The sequence below is a fragment of the Podarcis raffonei genome, chromosome 2 (genome assembly GCF_027172205.1).
Source record: "Podarcis raffonei isolate rPodRaf1 chromosome 2, rPodRaf1.pri, whole genome shotgun sequence".
Lineage (NCBI taxonomy): Eukaryota > Metazoa > Chordata > Lepidosauria > Squamata > Lacertidae > Podarcis > Podarcis raffonei.
Genome location: NC_070603.1, coordinates 64,451,667 through 64,469,726, shown reverse-complemented (window position 1 = coordinate 64,469,726; position 18,060 = coordinate 64,451,667). Strand labels below are relative to the sequence as shown.

The 18,060-nt window shown below is 46.5% G+C and overlaps 2 protein-coding genes across 2 annotated transcripts in view; both read left to right on the top strand.

Annotated features, from left to right (window-relative positions):
• Positions 1-18,060, top strand: part of SPARC (secreted protein acidic and cysteine rich) — a 184,248-nt gene that overhangs the window by 112,649 nt on the left and 53,539 nt on the right. The window lies entirely within an intron of this gene.
• On the top strand, positions 5,744-16,484 carry ATOX1 (antioxidant 1 copper chaperone). The gene is made up of 4 exons (XM_053377065.1): positions 5,744-5,937; positions 10,080-10,155; positions 12,776-12,946; positions 16,240-16,484. Exons 1-3 carry the CDS (start codon positions 5,932-5,934, stop codon positions 12,898-12,900), a joined length of 207 nt encoding a protein of 68 aa, XP_053233040.1. The 5' UTR covers positions 5,744-5,931; the 3' UTR covers positions 12,901-12,946; positions 16,240-16,484.

Genomic DNA, 18,060 nt, shown 5'->3' with positions numbered 1-18,060 from the left:
GTGGATAGGGAGAACTTTTCTCATTCATAAAATGTTTACCACCTGGAGCCATCCTGTGAAGGGTGAGAGATTCAGGACAAACAAAGGGAAGAACTTACAACAGTACATACATAGGACTTGTCCACATCTGAGCATTATTTAGCTATAAATCCCCTTTTCCCCCTCTTCAAATTCGACTGGAGTAGCACACACCAACACATTATTTTGTGTATGAGGAACAACTTTGGTATTTCCTATTCATACTAGTAGCTTTCCCTTTTGCGTTTGTCCATGCCTTCTAATTTGTTGAATCTATTATACCAACTGTGTATGGGACCAGATAGGTGCATGTGCACTTTGTTTTTTAAAAGTTTCGATTCCACCAAAAATAAATAAAATTGAGAACAGTAGAGCAGCTCAAACATGCAAACTAATATATATGAATGTTGGCATCTGTCTCGAGAGACAATGGAATGAGCCTTTGGGGATGAGGTCAAACCTCTGTGCTAGCACACTGAAGTGACCTTCCTAGGGCACAAGCTTGGGTGGTGTGTATGGAGGGGCTGGGCTGCCCAGACAACAAGAACCCCCTCTTGGCCTCACTGATGTGGACCAAAGGAAAGCAGAGCAATACATTTGGCACCAGCTTGGCTGCAGGAGTTGCCAGAAGGAGGCATGTAAGATGCCATCCAACCATCTTAGGGACTGCACTCTGGATTTGTGTAGGGTTTACTCCTTAGCCTTTACTTCTCCAGAAGATGTCCTGCAAGGCAATGGAGGTTTAAGATCAGAATTTTCCTTCTCGTAGATGGGCTACCTTCCCAGGTTGATGAGCCCCACCTGCCCCTCAGAATGAATGAAGAAGAAAACTTACACACCCAACATGTTAATTCCCCAAGTTTCTACCATCACTCTCTTACAGATCTAGAGTTAGTGAATGTTAAAAATTAGCAAAATGGTAGAATTTAGATAATACTGTATTTAGGACATTGAAGGGAAAATACAGGCTGCAGCAGCTCTCCTGAACTGTGCCAAACATGGGAATTCCTGGGGTTAACCTATGCAAACTAACCTGGCAGGGCTAGCTGAGTGCAAGCCATTATGAAACAATGGTCAGTCATTAACACATTAAAGAAGCACCTTTGGGACTGGGCAAAACAGAGTTGCCTTGGTTACTGTGGAGGGAGAAAGGTTGGGAGGAGGCAGGCAGTGCCCACAAGGAGAAAAAGTGTCCTTTTACACAGAGGCTCGGGAGCCAGTCGTCCACAAGAGCAATGCAACTGACTTCAATGATATCACTCCTAGTACACCATTAATTACGGTAACTATAAAGTCTGTTCTTCCTTAGCATAATTTTGAAATGTAACACCTCCAAAAAATAAATATTATGCAGGAAACATAACCAAACAATATAAGAATAGTCAAAAAATAAGGAAGGACAAAAATTTCAGAGTTCACTTTCGAACCATTGGCATATCAGGCAAAAGAAAATAAGGATACATTACAAAATGCAATGTTACATTATAAAGCATAATAACCAATATTTCAATCTTTAATGAAACCATTCACCTGTCTCCTTGATCCTTGCCCATCCTGGCTTATAAAAGCTAGCCGGGAAGGGCTGGGCAATGGGCTTCGCGGGGTGGTGAATGCTTCTCTCTGTGAGGGAGCCTTCCCAGACCCGCTGTAAGAGGCGGTTATCAAACCGCTTCTTAAAAACCCATCTTTAGATGCTGCCAATATGGCCAACTATCGCCCAGTCTCAAATCTTCCATTCTTGGGCAAGGTGATTGAGCGAGTGGTTGCTGAACAACTCCAGGCACGCCTGGAAGAAGCGGACCATTTGGATCCCTTCCAGCCGGGATTCAAGCCTCATCATGGGACTGAAACTGCCTTGGTCGCACTGGTCAATGATCTCCGGCGGGCTAGGGACAAAGGTGAGAGCTGTTTCCTAGTTCTGCTGGATCTCTCAGCGGCTTTTGACACCATCAACCATAACATGCTTCTGGACCGTCTTGAGGGGCTGGGAGCTGGGGGCACTGTTAGACAGTGGTTCCGCTCCTTCCTCCTGGGCCGTGTTCAGAAAGTGGTGGGGGAGGGATGAGTGTTCAGACCCCTGGGCTCTCACTTGTGGGGTGCCTCAGGGTTCTGTCCTCTCCCCCGTGCTTTTCAACATCTACATGCAGCCGCTGGGAGAGATCATCAGGGGGTTTGGGCTGGGTGTTCATCAGTATGCGGACGATACCCAGCTCTACCTCTCTTTTAAATCAGAACCAGTGAAGGTGGTGAAGGTCCTGTGTGAGTGTCTGGAGGCGGTTGGAGGATGGATGGCGGCTAACAGATTGAGGTTGAATCCTAACAAGACAGAAGTAGTGTTTTGGGGGGACAAGAGGCATGCGGGTGTGGAGGATTCCCTGGTCCTCAATGGGGTAACTGTGCCCCTGAATGACCAGGTGCGCAGCCTGGGAGTCATTCTGGACTCACAGCTGTCCATGAAGGCACAGGTCAATTCTGTGTCCAGGACAGCTGTTTATCAGCTCCATCTGGTACGCAGGCTGAGACCCTACCTACCCACAGACTGTCTTGCCAGAGTGATGCATGCTCTAGTTATCTCTCGCTTGGACTACTGCAATGCGCTCTATGTGGGGCTACCTTTGACGGTGACCTGGAAACTACAACTAATCCAGAATGTGGCAGCTAGACTGGTGACTGGGAGCGGCCACCGAGACCATATAACACTGGTCTTGAAAGACCTACACTGGCTCCCAGTACGTTTCTGAGCACAATTCAAAGTGTTGGTGCTGACCTTTAAAGCCCTAAACGGCCTCAGTCCAGTATACCTGAAGGAGCGTCTCCACCTCCATCGTTCTGCCCAGAAACTGAGGTCCAGCGCCGAGGGCATTCTGGCAGTTCCCCCACTGCAAGAAGCCAAGTTACAGGGAACCAGGCAGAGGGCCTTCTCGGTAGTGGCACCCGCCCTGTGGAATACCCTCCTACCAGATGTCAAAAAGAAAAATAAGTACCAAACTTTTAGAAGACATCTGAAGCAGCCCTGTTTAGGGAAGCTTTTAGTGTTTAATAGGTTATTGTATTTTAGTGTTTTGTTGGAAGCCGCCCAGAGTGGCTGGGGAAACCCAGCCAGATGGGCAGGGTATAAATAATAAATTGTTGTTGTTGGCATGTGCCTTTGACAGCTGTGTGAATGGCAGAATTCAACAATTGCAATTACCCCTGGCATACAAATACAGTGATGGAGCAAACCACTTCTTGAGGATTTGCTTGTCACACAGCTGTTAAGGACATAGGCGTTGGGCCAGAAAAAAATGTAGTAACCTTAACAGAGTCTTCTGTCAGTAAAGTTGATACTTTTTCATTTGTCCTGCTCCTATATGCCTCAAATAAGAGCCTGCAACTTACAAAGTCAGGAGGTAAAGCTTTTCCTGGGAAGGATATTACAGTCATACCTCAGGATAAATGTGCTTCAGGCTGAGCGTTTTCAGGTTAGGCTCCGCGGTGACCCGGAAGTAACGGAGTGTGTTACTTCTGGGTTTTGCCGCTTGCGCATGCGCAGACGCTCAAAATAACGTCACATGCATTTGTGGAAGTGGCGAATCGTGATCCGTGCACACGCAGACAAGGGTTGCGTTCACTTCAGGATGTGAACGGGGCTCCGGAAAGGATCCCGTTTGCATCCAGAGGTACCACTGAAATGGCTGAAAAAGTTTCGCTTTTGTAGAGCATCATCCTGGACATGTTTGTTCCAAAATCAATCCCATGGAGTCTAAACAAAACTTGCTCGCAGAGTCATAGAGTTGGGGGGGGGGCTTGTTTGCTATCATCTAGTTCAAGGTTTCCCAAGCTTTGAGTTCATTGAGTTCATCAACCCCAAACTAAAAAAAATTCAGAATGTCAAGAAATATCAATATATAATCAATCACCATTACTCACCATGACCAGATATCATTTTTAAAAATAAAAAAAATAGGAATTTGTGAGATGCATACTTTTTCCAAAATGATCACAGGAGAAGATGTGGCAAGTATTAAATCTCCAGCAGATGGCACCAGGTACCTGTCCTTAAACACTGTGGCATTGGTAGTAGCATCTCTCCCTCTAAAGAATAAAGCCTTGCGGCACCAAAAAATTTTTTATTTAATCAGTTTTGCGAACTGTGCGTGGGCGTGACTATCCAGGTATCACAACAATTAAATCAACAAGGCAGGCCAGACTGGGGTAACTGTGCCCCTGAAGGACCAGGTGTGCAGCCTGGGAGTCATTTTGGACTCACAGCTGTCCATGCAGGTGTAGGTCAATTCTGTATACCTGAAGGAGTCTCTCCACCCCCATCATTCAGCCCGGAAACTGAGGTTCCCTCACTGTGAGAAGGGAGGTTACAGGGAACCAGGCAGAGGGCCTTCTCGGTAGTGGCACCCGCCCTGTGGAACGCCCTCCCATCAGATGTCAAGGAATAAACAACTATCTGACTTTTAGAAGACATCTGAAGGCAGCCCTGTTTAGGGAAGTTTTTAATGCTTGATGTTTTATCGTGTTTTTAATATTCTGTTGGGAGCCACCCAGAGTTGCTGGGGAAACCCAGCCAGATGGGTGGGGTATAAATAAATTATTATTATTATTATTATTATTATTATTATTATTATTATTATTATTATTATTATTATTTTCTGGGGAGACATAAGGGTACACATACCCTTAAACATTTTGTGAATCTAAGTTTGGCCTCTTTGAGGGGCAGTATTTCAATATGAGTAGGAAAATTGTTGTTTAGTCATTTAGTCGTGTCTGACTCTTCGTGACCCCATGGACCAGAGCACGCCTGGCACTCCTGTCTTCCACTGCCTCCCGCAGTTTGGTCAAACTCATGCTGGTAGCTTCAAGAACACTGTCCAACCATCTCGTCCTCTGTCGTCCCCTTCTCCTTGTGCCCTCCATCTTTCCCAACATCAGGGTCTTTTCCAGGGAGTCTTCTCTTCTCATGAGGTGGCCAAAGTATTGGAGCCTCAGCTTCACGATCTGTCCTTCCAGTGAGCACTCAGGGCTGATTTCCTTCAGAATGGATAGGTTTGAAAATTAGAAAATTAGAGTGTCCCTAAAACACTCTAGGAAAATTAGAGTGTCCCTAAACATTTTCTTGGGACGCAGGTGGCGCTGTGGGTTAAACCACAGAGCCTAGGACTTGCCGATCAGAAGGTCGCTGGTTTGAATCCCTGTGACGGGGTGAGCTCCCGTTGCTCGGTCCCTGCTCCTGCCAACCTAGCAGTTTGAAAGCACGTAAAGTGCAAGTAGATAAATAGGTACTGCTCTGGCGGGAAGGTAAACGGCGTTTCTGTGTGCTGCTCTGGTTCGCCAGAAGCGGCTTAGTCATGCTGGCCACAGGACCCAGAAGCTGTACGCTGGCTCCCTCGGCCAATAAAGTGAGATGAGGACCGCAACCCCAGAGTCAGCCACGACTGGACCTAATGGTCAGGGGTCCCTTTACCTTTTAAACATTTTCTTAGAAAAAAGCACTGATTACTATACCCAGGAAGAATCTGCTTTAGGAGGCTTTTAATCTCAGAGTTGTGGGTTCGAGCCCCACGCTGGGCCAAAGAGTCCTCCTGCCTTGCAGGGGATTGGACTAGATGACCCTTCGTGGTCCCTTTCTCCCTCTTACAATTCTAAGATGCTACAGACTCGTGGAATTTCTCCTCCTAGCGGCGCAAAGTGCGAAGAGCGCGCGCGTCCCCGGCTTCCCCCCGCCTTCCCGACTCCGACTCCGCCGGAGAAGGCTTAACGCAGGAGGGGTGGCCGGCCAGTGGGAGGGGCGCGAGCTGGTTTGGTGGCCTTTCATTTCGCGGAGGCTGCGGAGGGAGCCGCGTCGTTCCGCTGAGCAGCAGCCAGGAAGGCTTCGGAGGAAGAAGAGGAGGAGCAGCCGCCGCAGCAGCAGCAGCAGCCATGCCGGTGGGTGGTGATCTGGGCAATCGCGCCGTTGCCCTTTCCGGACGCAGCATCAGTCTTTCCCCACATCCATCTGCCGTTGTCGTTTATACTGCCGGGAAAAGGAGGAGGTGGACTCGCCTTCCGGGGATTCCTAACGATCGGGCCCAGTTTGAAACACGCCCGCCCTCGGCCCCGTTGCGACTCGGGAGGCGCCCCTCCCGCAAAACGGGGTGACGATGTATAAGGGTGCTGCTCAAGGCGCGGGGTGCTCTGCCCTGGGATCGGGGCGTTACCGGATCTGCGGCTTGGCACAGGCTTCCCTTGGCGGCCTTGGTCATGTCACTGAAGAAATGCTGGTTGTAAAAGGATTATCATTATTATTACTATTATTATTATTATTACTATTAGTTTGCTAGTATTTATAAAGCGCTTAATCGCAGGAAAAAACAACCTCCAAGTAGTTTTTAGGGTACTGTGAGGTATGGGCATGGTCAGGATGGTGCAGGGGGGCAGCTGCCCCCCCATCAAGTAAATACTGTAAATAAAAATACTTAACTAACTGATCAGTTGTGTTGCAGATACTGTAACTTGGTTCTGCACCCAACCCCCTAACATAAGGCCTGCTCCCCGCCCCCCCCAAATCCTGGCTTACACCCATACAGTGGTACCTTGGGTTAAGTACTTAATTCGTTCCAGAGGTCTGTTCTTAACCTGAAACTGTTCTTAACCCGAAGCACCGCTTTAGCTAATGGGGCCTTCCGCTGCTGCCACGCCGCCGGAGCACAAATTCTGTTCTCATCCTGAAGCAAAGTTCTTAACCTGAGGTAATATTTCTGGGTTAGCAGAGTCTGTAACCTGAAGCGCATGTAGCCTGAAGTGTGTGTAACCCGAGGTACCACTGTACTGTGAAGTGGTGTTGGCACCAGATTTGCAACCTGGTTTTGCCACACACGCATTATAGCAGTTCTTAAACTTCTGCTCCCTGCTGCTGTGTGTACCACCTCTCTTGATCCAGTTGTATGTCTTACATGAGGGCCCACGGTTTGCCAAGCCAGGTAGATCACACTGATGATGAGCTGTGAGTTTTAAATCAAGTTAAAAGGTAAAGGGACCTCTGACCATTAGGTCCAGTCGTGACCGACTCTGGGGTTGCGGCGCTCATCTCGCTTTATTGGCGAGGGAGCCGGCATACAGCTTCCGGGTCATGTGGCCAGCATGGCTAAGCCGCTTCTGGCAAACCAGAGCAGCACACGGAAACGCCATTTATTTTCCCACCGGAGCGGTACCTATTTATCTACTTGCACTTTGACGTGCTTTCGAACTGCTAGGTTGGCAGGAGCAGGGACCGAGCAACGGGAGCTCACCCTGTCGCTGGGATTCGAACAGCCAACCTTCTGATCGGCAAGTCCTAGGCTCTGTGGTTTAACCCACAGCGCCACCCACATAGAGGAAAGCGAATTAGGAGGCTCCCAATAGCAAAGAAATGGGAGCCAAAGCTGTATGTTTTGCTTCACCTGTGGGGCTGAAGGTTTAAAGTGTTTTTATCCCTCTCTTAAGCACAAAAAAGTCTCTCAAAGCCTCTTACACATATCAGTGATAAGACCAACCTTCGTCGACCTGTCACCATCCAGATGTTTTGGACCACAATTCCCACCAGCAGTCTGGTTGTCTCTGAGTAATATCTGTGCTTTAGAGGAAGGGCGGTATAGAAATTTAAATAATTATAATATAATATAAACCCTAAGCCTGAAGCCTTGACCACCATCCTCTGTTGTTTTTCTTCATCGCAATCCCAATGGGTAACCTCTGATGGCAGCAACCCATTGCCTCTGAGACTGCAGTTATGAAAAACCAAAAGCCAACCCTTGTATTCCACCCTCACAGGATCACGTTGGGAATTGATCCCTAGGAGCTGATGTTACAACAGGACTGCTAATTTGTGTATTGCTTGGTTGTGAGTGCCTCCTTCCTTGAGCAAGGCCTGATAGTGGTATAGGATCCTGCACACAGCGCCCCTCACATGCAAGGACAAGAATACATTTTAAACGGAGCGTGAGGATCCCTTCAAGAACATTTTGTGATCTTCAAGTGACGCATTAAAGAACAAGTTGTATTAAGGTCTCCCACAGAGCCTAGGACTTGCTGATCAGAAGGTCGGCAGTTTGAATCCCCGCGACGGGGTGAGCTCCCATTGCTCGGTCCCTGCTCCTACCAACCTAGCAGTTCGAAAGCACGTCAGAGTGCAAGTAGATAAATAGGTACCGCTCCGGCGGGAAGGTAAACGGTGTTTCCGTGTGCTGCTCTGGTTCGCCAGAAGTGGCTTAGTCATGCTGGCCACATGACCCGGAAGCTGTACGCCGGCTCCCTCGGCCAATAAAGCGAGATGAGCGCCGCAACCCCAGAGTCGGCCACGACTGGACCTAATGGTCAGGGATCCCTTTACCTTACTTTAGTGAAAGTGTCTCATTTGAATAAACCTTTCAGCTTCTAGCAAAGATGGAAGTGACTTGAATCCATGGAAAGATTCTAGGGGTTTGTCCATCTTATGTCATCCAGTTCTGTTTGGCCCATCCCTGATAGAGAACAGATTATGTGGCTTGGATTTCAGGCCTCTCTCCAGTTTCATCTTTATGAATTGTGTTTTAGAGGTGCCAGGAAAAACTGGTTAGTAATGCAAGATCTGGCTCTTTTTTCTCCTCCCTCTTCTCCCTGCCCTCCCCCAGTAGACTCCAGTAATATTACACAATTAGCCACAGGGACATACAATTCTCTCAGGGCTGGACTGTTTACGAAGGATGCAAGTTCTGCCACAACTTTTAAACATCCTGGGTTGGGTACATACTTCATACTATGAAGAGAAAAAGTACTGTTAACCTGTCTACTGAGGGGTGTTGTTGTTGTTTACTATAAAATGGCTATTTTATAACTCTGTGTTGTAAATGTCTCTTTAAAAAAGATAGTCTAGTTAAAATTGAAATACAAATTAAACACACAAATGTTTTTAGACTGAAGGAACAGCCCTCTATAAAGCAAATAGTTTAAAACTGTTCTTTTGCATAAGCAGAAAAGCAGGAAAAATAAATATGTTGAGGCCAAATATTAATATGGCACAATAAACGTTATTATGGCCTTGATTCTAGGACCAATGAAGTATCTAGTCATCTCTGAACTTCATTCCAGACCCAGAAAATGCCATCCTGGCTGATCATCGACTGCACCAACCCGAATTATTTCTTTAACTGTGTTAGCTCTGCGATTTGCTCTGTAGTATTTGTTCTCTATCAATAAGGACATTTCCTTTTCGTCTTATGAAAAGAAGCTGTTTGCTTTTTGCAGGGTGGGGAGAATGGGTCCTTTGTTGTCTTTAAATAGACATTACAGGTCAAGTGTGTTTTTGATTGTAACGGATTTTAGCTACTTTCTGTTCTTGTGTGGAAATACTTCCTGTTTCTGGTGTGGGGCAAGGCAGGAAAGAAAGCAAAAGTGAAAAAAGACACCCCCACCCCCAAGAAAGAGTCCTGTTGGATCAGACAAGTGCCTATTTACCTAATCTAGTACCTTGTTGCTTGCATTGGCTATTCAGATATCTACCCCATGAGTAGGACCCAAAGGCAATAACTATCTCCTACTGTTCCAGTAAATAATATTCAGAAAGCAGCAATACTATAAAATAGTAGTGTAAATGTTCCATGTAGATGTAGTGTTAATTACCTAATTGTTTAGGAAATGCATGAAGTACCAATAGAATTTCCTAAATCAGCCTTCCCCCACCCCCCTTGGTGATTTAAATTGCCTTGGTTTAAATTAATTCACCCTGATGGAAGGAAAGGAGGACATCATTTTGGCTGACAATGTATTCTTAAAGAAAATGCATCTACAACTTGATCCCAACATTTAAACAAAGTCTCAGCAAGTTATGTTCATGTGCATACGCTCAAAGACTATGGAGCACAGGTTAATGGGTGCTCCAGTTGACATCAACCTGAAATTTATTTATTTATTGCATAAATTTTAACAAGGTATCCAAACCCAAGCAGTTAAGGTCAAGCTTTGATACTAACTTTTGTTATTGTTTAATAAACTAGTTTTTATAACATCATTGTGCAGTTGCTCAGCGAGAGATATTTCAATGTCCTCTCCATTCTTTCTCCTTGCAATTTCAGAAACATGAATTCTTTGTAGACATGACCTGTGAAGGGTGCTCTAATGCCGTCACCCGTGTTCTCAACAAGCTGGGAGGTGAGTGGTACCTGGCAGACCACAAGACTGAACACTCAAGGCTTCTTCTTGCACTTAGCGTTACGCTTAAAGTATTCCTGCTTGCATTGTTTAAGGCTCCTCACAGGGTCTCTGCCATGGGAGCATATTCACCCAGTGCTTTTCCAGCTGTACTGGCTCCCAGTGGAGTACAGGGTCAGATTTAAGGTGCTGGTTTTGACCTTTAAAGCCCTTCACGGCCTAGGACCCTCGTACCTACAGGACCACCTCTCCTGGTATGCCCTGCGGAGGACCTTAAGGGCCCTAAGGAAGTTAGATTAGCCTCAACCAGAGCCAGGGCCTTCTAACTTGGTTTACAGTTGTCAGTGCAGCATGCTAGAAAATGTTCCAACTCGTAGTGCATTCATCTTTGCATATCGTATTTTCATTGCAGGGTTTTAAAAAGATTAAATGAGCCACTTAAATGATGTGCAGCTTTTGCTTCATTCTTTGCCCTAGCTGAAGTAGCAAGCAACTTCTAGAGGGCTTGCTATTTTGCTCCTAATACAGTGGTACCTCCATTTACGAACTTAATTCATTCCGGAGATCCGTTCTTAACCTGAAACCGTGATTACCCTGAGGCACGCTTTCGCTAATGGGGCCTCCCGCTGCTGCCGCACCGCTGGCGCGTGACTTCTGCTCGCATCCCGGGGCAAAGTTCGCTACCAGGTGACCTACTTCTGGGTTAGTAGAGCTCATTACCCAAAGCATTCGTAAGGAGGACAGTACGTAACCCGAGGTTCCACTGTAGAGGTAGTTAGTCAGTAACTAAATATTGATTGTTGCTGGAATGTTTAACTTTCATCCCGTGTCCCTTAGGACTGCATAATTTCCTCTTCTAGACAGTTGTCCAGTCAACTTTATTCTGTTTACAAGATCAAAGGCTTACTCCAAAACTCATTTAAATCATTGACGCATAACTCTGCTTGCTTCTGCTCTGCAGTAGGAGAGCTGAATCTGCTGCTGTCTTTACCTCCTTAGCAAGCGTCTTATCTCCTGTCCTCCATTGTTGTTGGTGTCAGCATAACTGTTGCAAGACATTGAAGGCTGCCCCCACACAAAGGATTTGCTACACATAAATTTCTTCCACGTTGGGACAGAAATGAACCTCATGTGCCTCACAGTCATCTGCATTTCATTCTGTCGGCATATATACTGAGAAGCCGCATGGTGCCTTTTTGTGTATATGTAACGTGGGGTGTGCCTGAAGTCCCCATATGTGGTTCCATGCAGTTTCCTACCCCGATGTTACTTCCCCGTAGGAAACCACCAGCCTTGATAATGTTCCTCCTTATCAAATGTTCCCTTGGTATAGAAAGCTAGCATGTGAAAGGTGTTCTTCTTTCACGAGAACGCCTTTCAGCTGCAGACAACTGATGTTGCAGCCAGGGAGAATCCAGCTCCCAACCATCTTGGATTCAAAGCATATGGCCCTTCCTAAGGGAAGATAGTCTAATGGAAGGAGAAGTAAGGGTGAAATTCTAAAGGAAACATCTGTCTCGCTACAAAAGCCCAATACAGAGAAGCCCTTGGTCCATCTCGCTCAGTATTGACTGGCAATGGCTCTTCAGGGTCCGTAAAGGTAAAGGGGACCCCTGACCATTAGGTCCAGTCGTGACTGACTCTGGGGTTGTAGCGCTCATCTCGCTTTATTGGCCGAGGGAGCCGGGGTACAGCTTCCAGGTCATGTGGCCAGCATGACTAAGCTGCTTCTGGCGAACCAGAGCAGTGCATGGAAACGCCGTTTACCTTCCCACCGGAGTGGTACCTATTGATCTACTTGCACTTTGACGTGCTTTCGAACTGCTAGGTTGGCAGGAGCTGGGACCGAACAACGGGAGCTCACCCCGTTGCGGGGATTCGAATCACCGACCTTCTGATCGGCAAGTCCTAGGCTCTGTGGTTTAACCCACAGCACCACCCGCGTCCCTCTTCAGGGTCTTAGGCAGGGCTTTTTCACATCACATCTTTGCTGCCTGGAGAGGAATATGGGAAACTCCTTTTACACAGAGTCAGACCATTGGTCAATCTCTCTCAGTATTTTCTTAACCTGACCGGCAGTTGCTCTCCAGGATTTCTGACAGAGGTCTTTCCCAGCCCTATCTGGAGATCCTGGGGATTGAAGCTGAGGCCTTTTTACATGAATGCTCTACCAGAGTTTCCCTAACTTGATTCTCCAGCAGTTGGTGGACTACAATTCCCATCAACCCTAGTTGCCGGGACCAGTGGTCAGGGATGATGGGAGTTGTAGTTCAACAACAGCTGGAGGCCCAAGTTTGTGAAACCTTGTGCTCTACCATAAGACTAAACCATCTTTTACTCATTTTTCAATGTTTAAGATGTTTTCATGGCTCTTTTGATGATTTTATCCCTATACTCCATCTTACTATAGCTTTCTCATAGTGAAGATTACAAATTTGTAAATACAGTAAATAAGCACAAGATAAAGTACAGCCCCGCCTCAACTGATGGATGTATTGCAAGTTAATATAGACTATCCATTTGACATTGCCACTCATTCAAGAAGGTGGGAGAATAAATTGTGGGGAGGAGACTTCAAATTTCCAATGCTGCTTCTGTATGCTGTGTCCTTTCTTTTCAGGTGTTCAGTTTGAAATCGACCTGCCCAACAAGAAGGTGAATATAGAGTCAGAGCACAGTGTTGACACCTTACTGAACACCCTGAAGAAAACTGGGAAGGATGCCTCCTACCTTGGAGACAAGTAGCCACACAGGCATGTTTGGCTGCTGGGGCTCCTGTGCTTCAGGAAAGGTCAGTTGCTAGGAATACTCTTAAGCCACTCAGGGCAGAATGCTCAAGATGAAAAGTGTACTGAAAACAGCAACCCCCACATTGTATAAGAAACAAAATGTATGATGTGACAGAAATCTTGCTAAGAGTTTCCCACCTCCAGTGACTTCATAGACTGGACTGAAGTGAGGGCAAGGAAACTCTTAACTGGATGACTTCATGCCACGTGTTCTCTTTTATATATAATATCAGAGGAGGAGATAGATCCTGTGCCATATGTAAAAACTTTCCCTGCAAGCCCAACATTTTATGTCCATTGAAGCCGGCCTCTTCTTTTGAAGTAGAGGAGCTGGTGCTGTATACAAGCTAGGACTCAAATCCAGCAGATTGTGCGTAAATCATCTGCAACTGTGTGTGCCAGGCATTTTGAAACCCCGCAAACCAGCTGTTTGGCAAGGACAGGGGCAACTGAATCCTGCGACTCCCAAGGATCTTATCAGTGGGATTTCAGCCTTGTTTAAAGGAGGGATGTTTCTGGGCTCTGCTCCCATTGGACCCAAACCAGCATGGCCAGAAAAAAAGATGATGGAAACTATTACTTGACAATACAGTGGTGCCTCGCAAGACGAACGCCTCGCAAAACGAAAAACTCGCAAGACGAAAGAGTTTTCCGTTTTGGAGGTGCTTCGCAAAACAAATTTCCCTATGGGCTTGCTTCGCAAGAAGAAAGCCCATAGGGAAATCTCCGCCGGCCTTCAGAAGAGGTCCTGGACCTCTTCTGAAGGCCGGCGGGGGGCAAAAGTCTTTGCTCCCCCCCACCTGCCTTCCCGGGACAGCGGAGACTTCTCTGCTGTCCCGGGGCGATCTGAAAATGCTGGCGGGCGGCAGCGAACGCTGCACTGCCGCCCGCCAGCATTTTAAAAGCCCCCAGGACAGCGGAGACTTCTCCGCTGTCCCGGGGCGATCTGAAAATGCTGGCAGGCGGCAGCGAAAGTCTCCGCTGTCCTGGGGGCTTTTAAAATGCTGGCAGTCGGGAGGAAAGCCCTCCTGTCCCCGGAGCTTGCGGGGTGGGAGGTGGGGAGAAGGGCTTTTCTTCCCACCGCCAGCCTTCAGAACAGCCTTCTGAAGGCTGGCGGTGGGAAGAAAAGCCCTTGTCCCCCCCCCCCAGCCTTCAGAAGAGGTCGGGGGACAGACTTTCCCCGGACCTGGTCTGAAGGCGGTTTCCATAGGAACGCATTGATTGATTTTCAATGCATTCCTATGGGAAACCGTGCTTCGCAAGACGAAAAACTCGCAAGAAGAAAAAACTTGCGGAACGAATTAATTTCGTCTTGCGAGGCACCACTGTATCTGGAAGGCCATAGGTTCCTCAACTGGCTTCATAGTCTATACCCATGGATCCATTTGTGGAACTGATTTTACAGTGCCGGTTTATTCTACCTCATCTGGGTGTGTATATCTTGATTGGGCCATGAAGCTTTGCAGAGCCATGGAGGCCACAAGCTGTGGCCTTCAGTTGCCATCACCTGATGCTCATTTTTCTGACTTGCTGTGGTGTCTCGTAAAACTTGATTTTTTTTCCAACTTGCATTGCTTCGTAAGAAAGGGGGACCCAAGATTATCCCAGCAGTGTGCTGCAGGAGATATGCATGCGCTGTGGTCTGGTGTGAAACTGATAACCCTGTCGCATAGTTTTTTGTAATGGGCGGAGCTCTGTCCTTCCCCAAACCTTCACTCTTTCTCAAGGTTGGGAACCTGTTTTTAAACTCTTTAAAAATGCTTCATTCTTGGTTATGTGAAATAAGAAATACATATCAGCATATAAAGAGAGAGGGAAACAAGATAAGAGCTCCCTTCTTTTTGAACACTTCCTTAACTTTTCCTGAGAATGACATTGCCTAGTCCAGAAATATCTTCTGAGCCTATCTGGTTACTATCACACCATTGATTGGCCCTGAATTACCAGAAGTGAATTACATTTAGCACTGGGGTAGGAATTAACGGGCTTCTCCACCATCAGCAGCACCTACAAAGGTGCCCCATTAAGTTTGTAGAGTTAGCGAACTACCAGTTTGGTTCTGTTGCCACCGTGGCACTAAGGAGAAAATAGCTTCAAAAATTATCCTCTGCACGCTGCCAGTGTTTTGGCAGAACTGCTGGCTGCCCTGTGGTTCCATCAGTGTGGGAACAATAACAACGAGTTGGGGTTTTTTTGGAGGAATGTTCCTTGTGCACTGTGAAAATTTAAGCCTTCATTGAACGTACCGGTTGTTCACACAAAAACACTTTATAGTAGTAGGATTGAGTGGGGCATGTTTGCATGAGAGCAGCAGAACCTAATAACTTCAAGTCCTTCCAAAGTACACAGGGAACATCGGTCCGACTCACATTAAATGGACAAGATTTTTATTTTGGCTATATTTAGGCCTAGTTCTGCATGCCTTTTTCTCTTAAAAAAAAATTCTGCGCACTAAAAAAATCAAAATCCTGTGCCACAATAATGATTCTGTACACAGCAAAACTGAATTATTTGATGCACAATCTGCTTTGCACAACACAGCTGCTGCTCATCATGAGAACCAGGGTGGAGAGAAATAGATCTGTAAAATATTATTTGCCTATCTGCTTTTACTACTGAAGATTCTGTTCTGCCCTCCTACCACTCCAGGTTCTGAGTTTTTAGTAGGCATTTGCTGCACACTAGAATGCAGGCATGCTAATGCCACATCCGCACCATACCTTTAAAGCACCATGGTGCCACTTCAAACAGTCACTTGGTTTCCACAAAAAGAATTCTGGGAGGTGTAGTTTGTTAAGGGTGCCGAGAGTTATTAGGAGACCTCTAGTCCCCTCACAGAGCTACTATTGTCAGAGTGGTTTAACAATCAATCCCTCTTCACAGGAAACTCTGGGAACTGCAGTTTTGTGAGGGGATTAGGGGCCTTCTAACAAGGTGTGGAAGGAATTGTAAACACACAAGTCAGGTAGGTAGGTAGGTAACTCACCAATCCATATACAGCCAAACTGCTTGTGAAGGCCAGCACACCAAGGACTTTCCTTTCTTCCCGCCACCTTTTGTCTGCCAGGAACTGCAGCGATGGGTAGCAGGAGCAGAACATCAAGCACATTATAGGCCGCAAGAAAAGATTTCTGCCTGCTTTCCACACACCAGGGGGAGCAGCAGCTGTAGTAGCCTGCAGTAACCGGCTGAGGGCCCCCCAAAGCAGCCTTTGTTTAAAATGGATGTTCCTTCTAGGTCCCACCAGCAGATGCTGCCCTTGCCTAACTCTCTCCCCCCTTCCTTTATTTTGCAGCAACGCTTAACATGGTTTCAGTCCGAAGGCGGCTGTTTACACTTCTGTCAATCTTCCTTTGACCACAGTTGCCCTGCCAGATGTTGGAGAAGAGGGGAAGGGTGGGAAGAAGAAGAAGAAGGCCTTTGGCGGGGGAAGGACTATGAGAAATTTTGACCGCAGATGTCCCACATACTGTCCTACAGCTGTAGTGTTTCTTCTCTTTGGCTTTGTAATAAAACTTGGATCTGCTATATTCAAGTAAACACCGTGGCTCTTAGTATATATCTTTTAAGCCCTGTTTTCTTTTTGGTGGGGCAGGGGCTAACTTTTAAAAATAAGTACCAATCGTGAGATAATTTATTTCAGTCCACCAATGAGATAATATTCTAAAGAGATGAACTGAGCATTGCTAGGATACATCATTGGGTGCCAAGGAGTGTAGCTCAGACCTAGAGCATCTGCTTTGCATACAAAAGGTCCCAGGTTTATTCCCTGGCATCTCCAGTAAGGGCTGGGAGTATCCCACCTGAAACCTTGGAGACCCACTGCCAATCATTGGGGGCAATCTTGAGCTTGATGGACCAATGGTGTCGCTCGGTATTAGGTCATTAGGTTCCAAACATATTCTTATTGGACCAAAATTCTCCAATTTCAACATAGCAATTGTGTGGCATAGTGGATAGAGTGTCAGACATGTCAGGGAGGTGAAATCTCTTGTCTTACGTGCAGAGTGACACTTGGATACATTTGATGAGTGACCTTAAACAAGTTACTGCCTCTTCAGCCTAACCTACCTGCCCAAGATAGTGGGACAATAAAAATGGGAGAACCTCATTTCTATTGCCTTGTGCTCCTTGAAGGAAGGTAGGAAGCAAATGTAGTGTGTCTTTGTCCTTGTACACTGGTACCTCGGGTTAAGTACTTAATTTGTTCCGGAGGTCCGTTCTTAACCTGAAACTGTTCTTAACCTGAAGCACCACTTTAGCTAATGGGGCCTCCTGCTGCTGCCGTGCCGCCAGAGCACAATTTCTGTTCTCATCCTGAAGCAAAGTTCTTAACCCGAGGTACTATTTCTGGGTTAGCGGAGTCTGTAACCTGAAGCGTATGTAACCCGAGGTACCACTTTACTTCCAGAAGAGCATCTGCACTTCTTTCTGCTGCTATTGAGAAGAAACGAGCCAGAAATGTCTGTGGTCACTTCAGTTTAATATTAAGACAAGAATAGAGACAGCCTTTTTATTTTTTGGTTGAGGAGTGGGGAAATGTTCTCACGCTGCCTGCACCATTTTAATGGGGAATCAGTGACAGAAGATAGAGCATCTGAGGAAAAATCCAAGAGAAGGTGCTGTGAGCAAATAAGCAATAATAGTTGCGTTAATATCCCACAGCTAGCACGTCTCTGGAGAGCTAAGCTAATTTCCCTCATAGGTCTCAGGAGTAGGTTGTTGTTTGGAAACTATATATAACATTTTCCATCACAACAGTATACACTGCCAAACAGAGATCTTGAGTAAGGAGAGATGTGCTAGCTACAGAGATGGGTCTCTCTTCTCTCCCCACACCCTTTCCCAGCTATCAGTTCATGCAATTTCCTCCTCTTTATCTCAGTCCCAAATGTCAATAACAATTGTCGCAATGCCACGAGAGTCTGTAAAATGAATCTGAAATGTGACTCTGAGAAATGCAACCAAAACAAACCTAATAGCTGGGGAGTGGCTTGTTCATTTCATCTCCCCCCTACCCCGCCCCACATAATCACAATAGAAATTGTGGATGAGGTTTCCTTGTCCTTTAAAACACACATATACACACTCCATCTTCCAAGACAACCTTTGGCAC

Bases quoted from the DNA above. Each gene is read 5' to 3' on its own strand.
- ATOX1 (XM_053377065.1), top strand. The intron at 10,156-12,775 runs GTGAGTGGTACC...CTTTCTTTTCAG, and splicing joins TGTTCTCAACAAGCTGGGAG to GTGTTCAGTTTGAAATCGAC.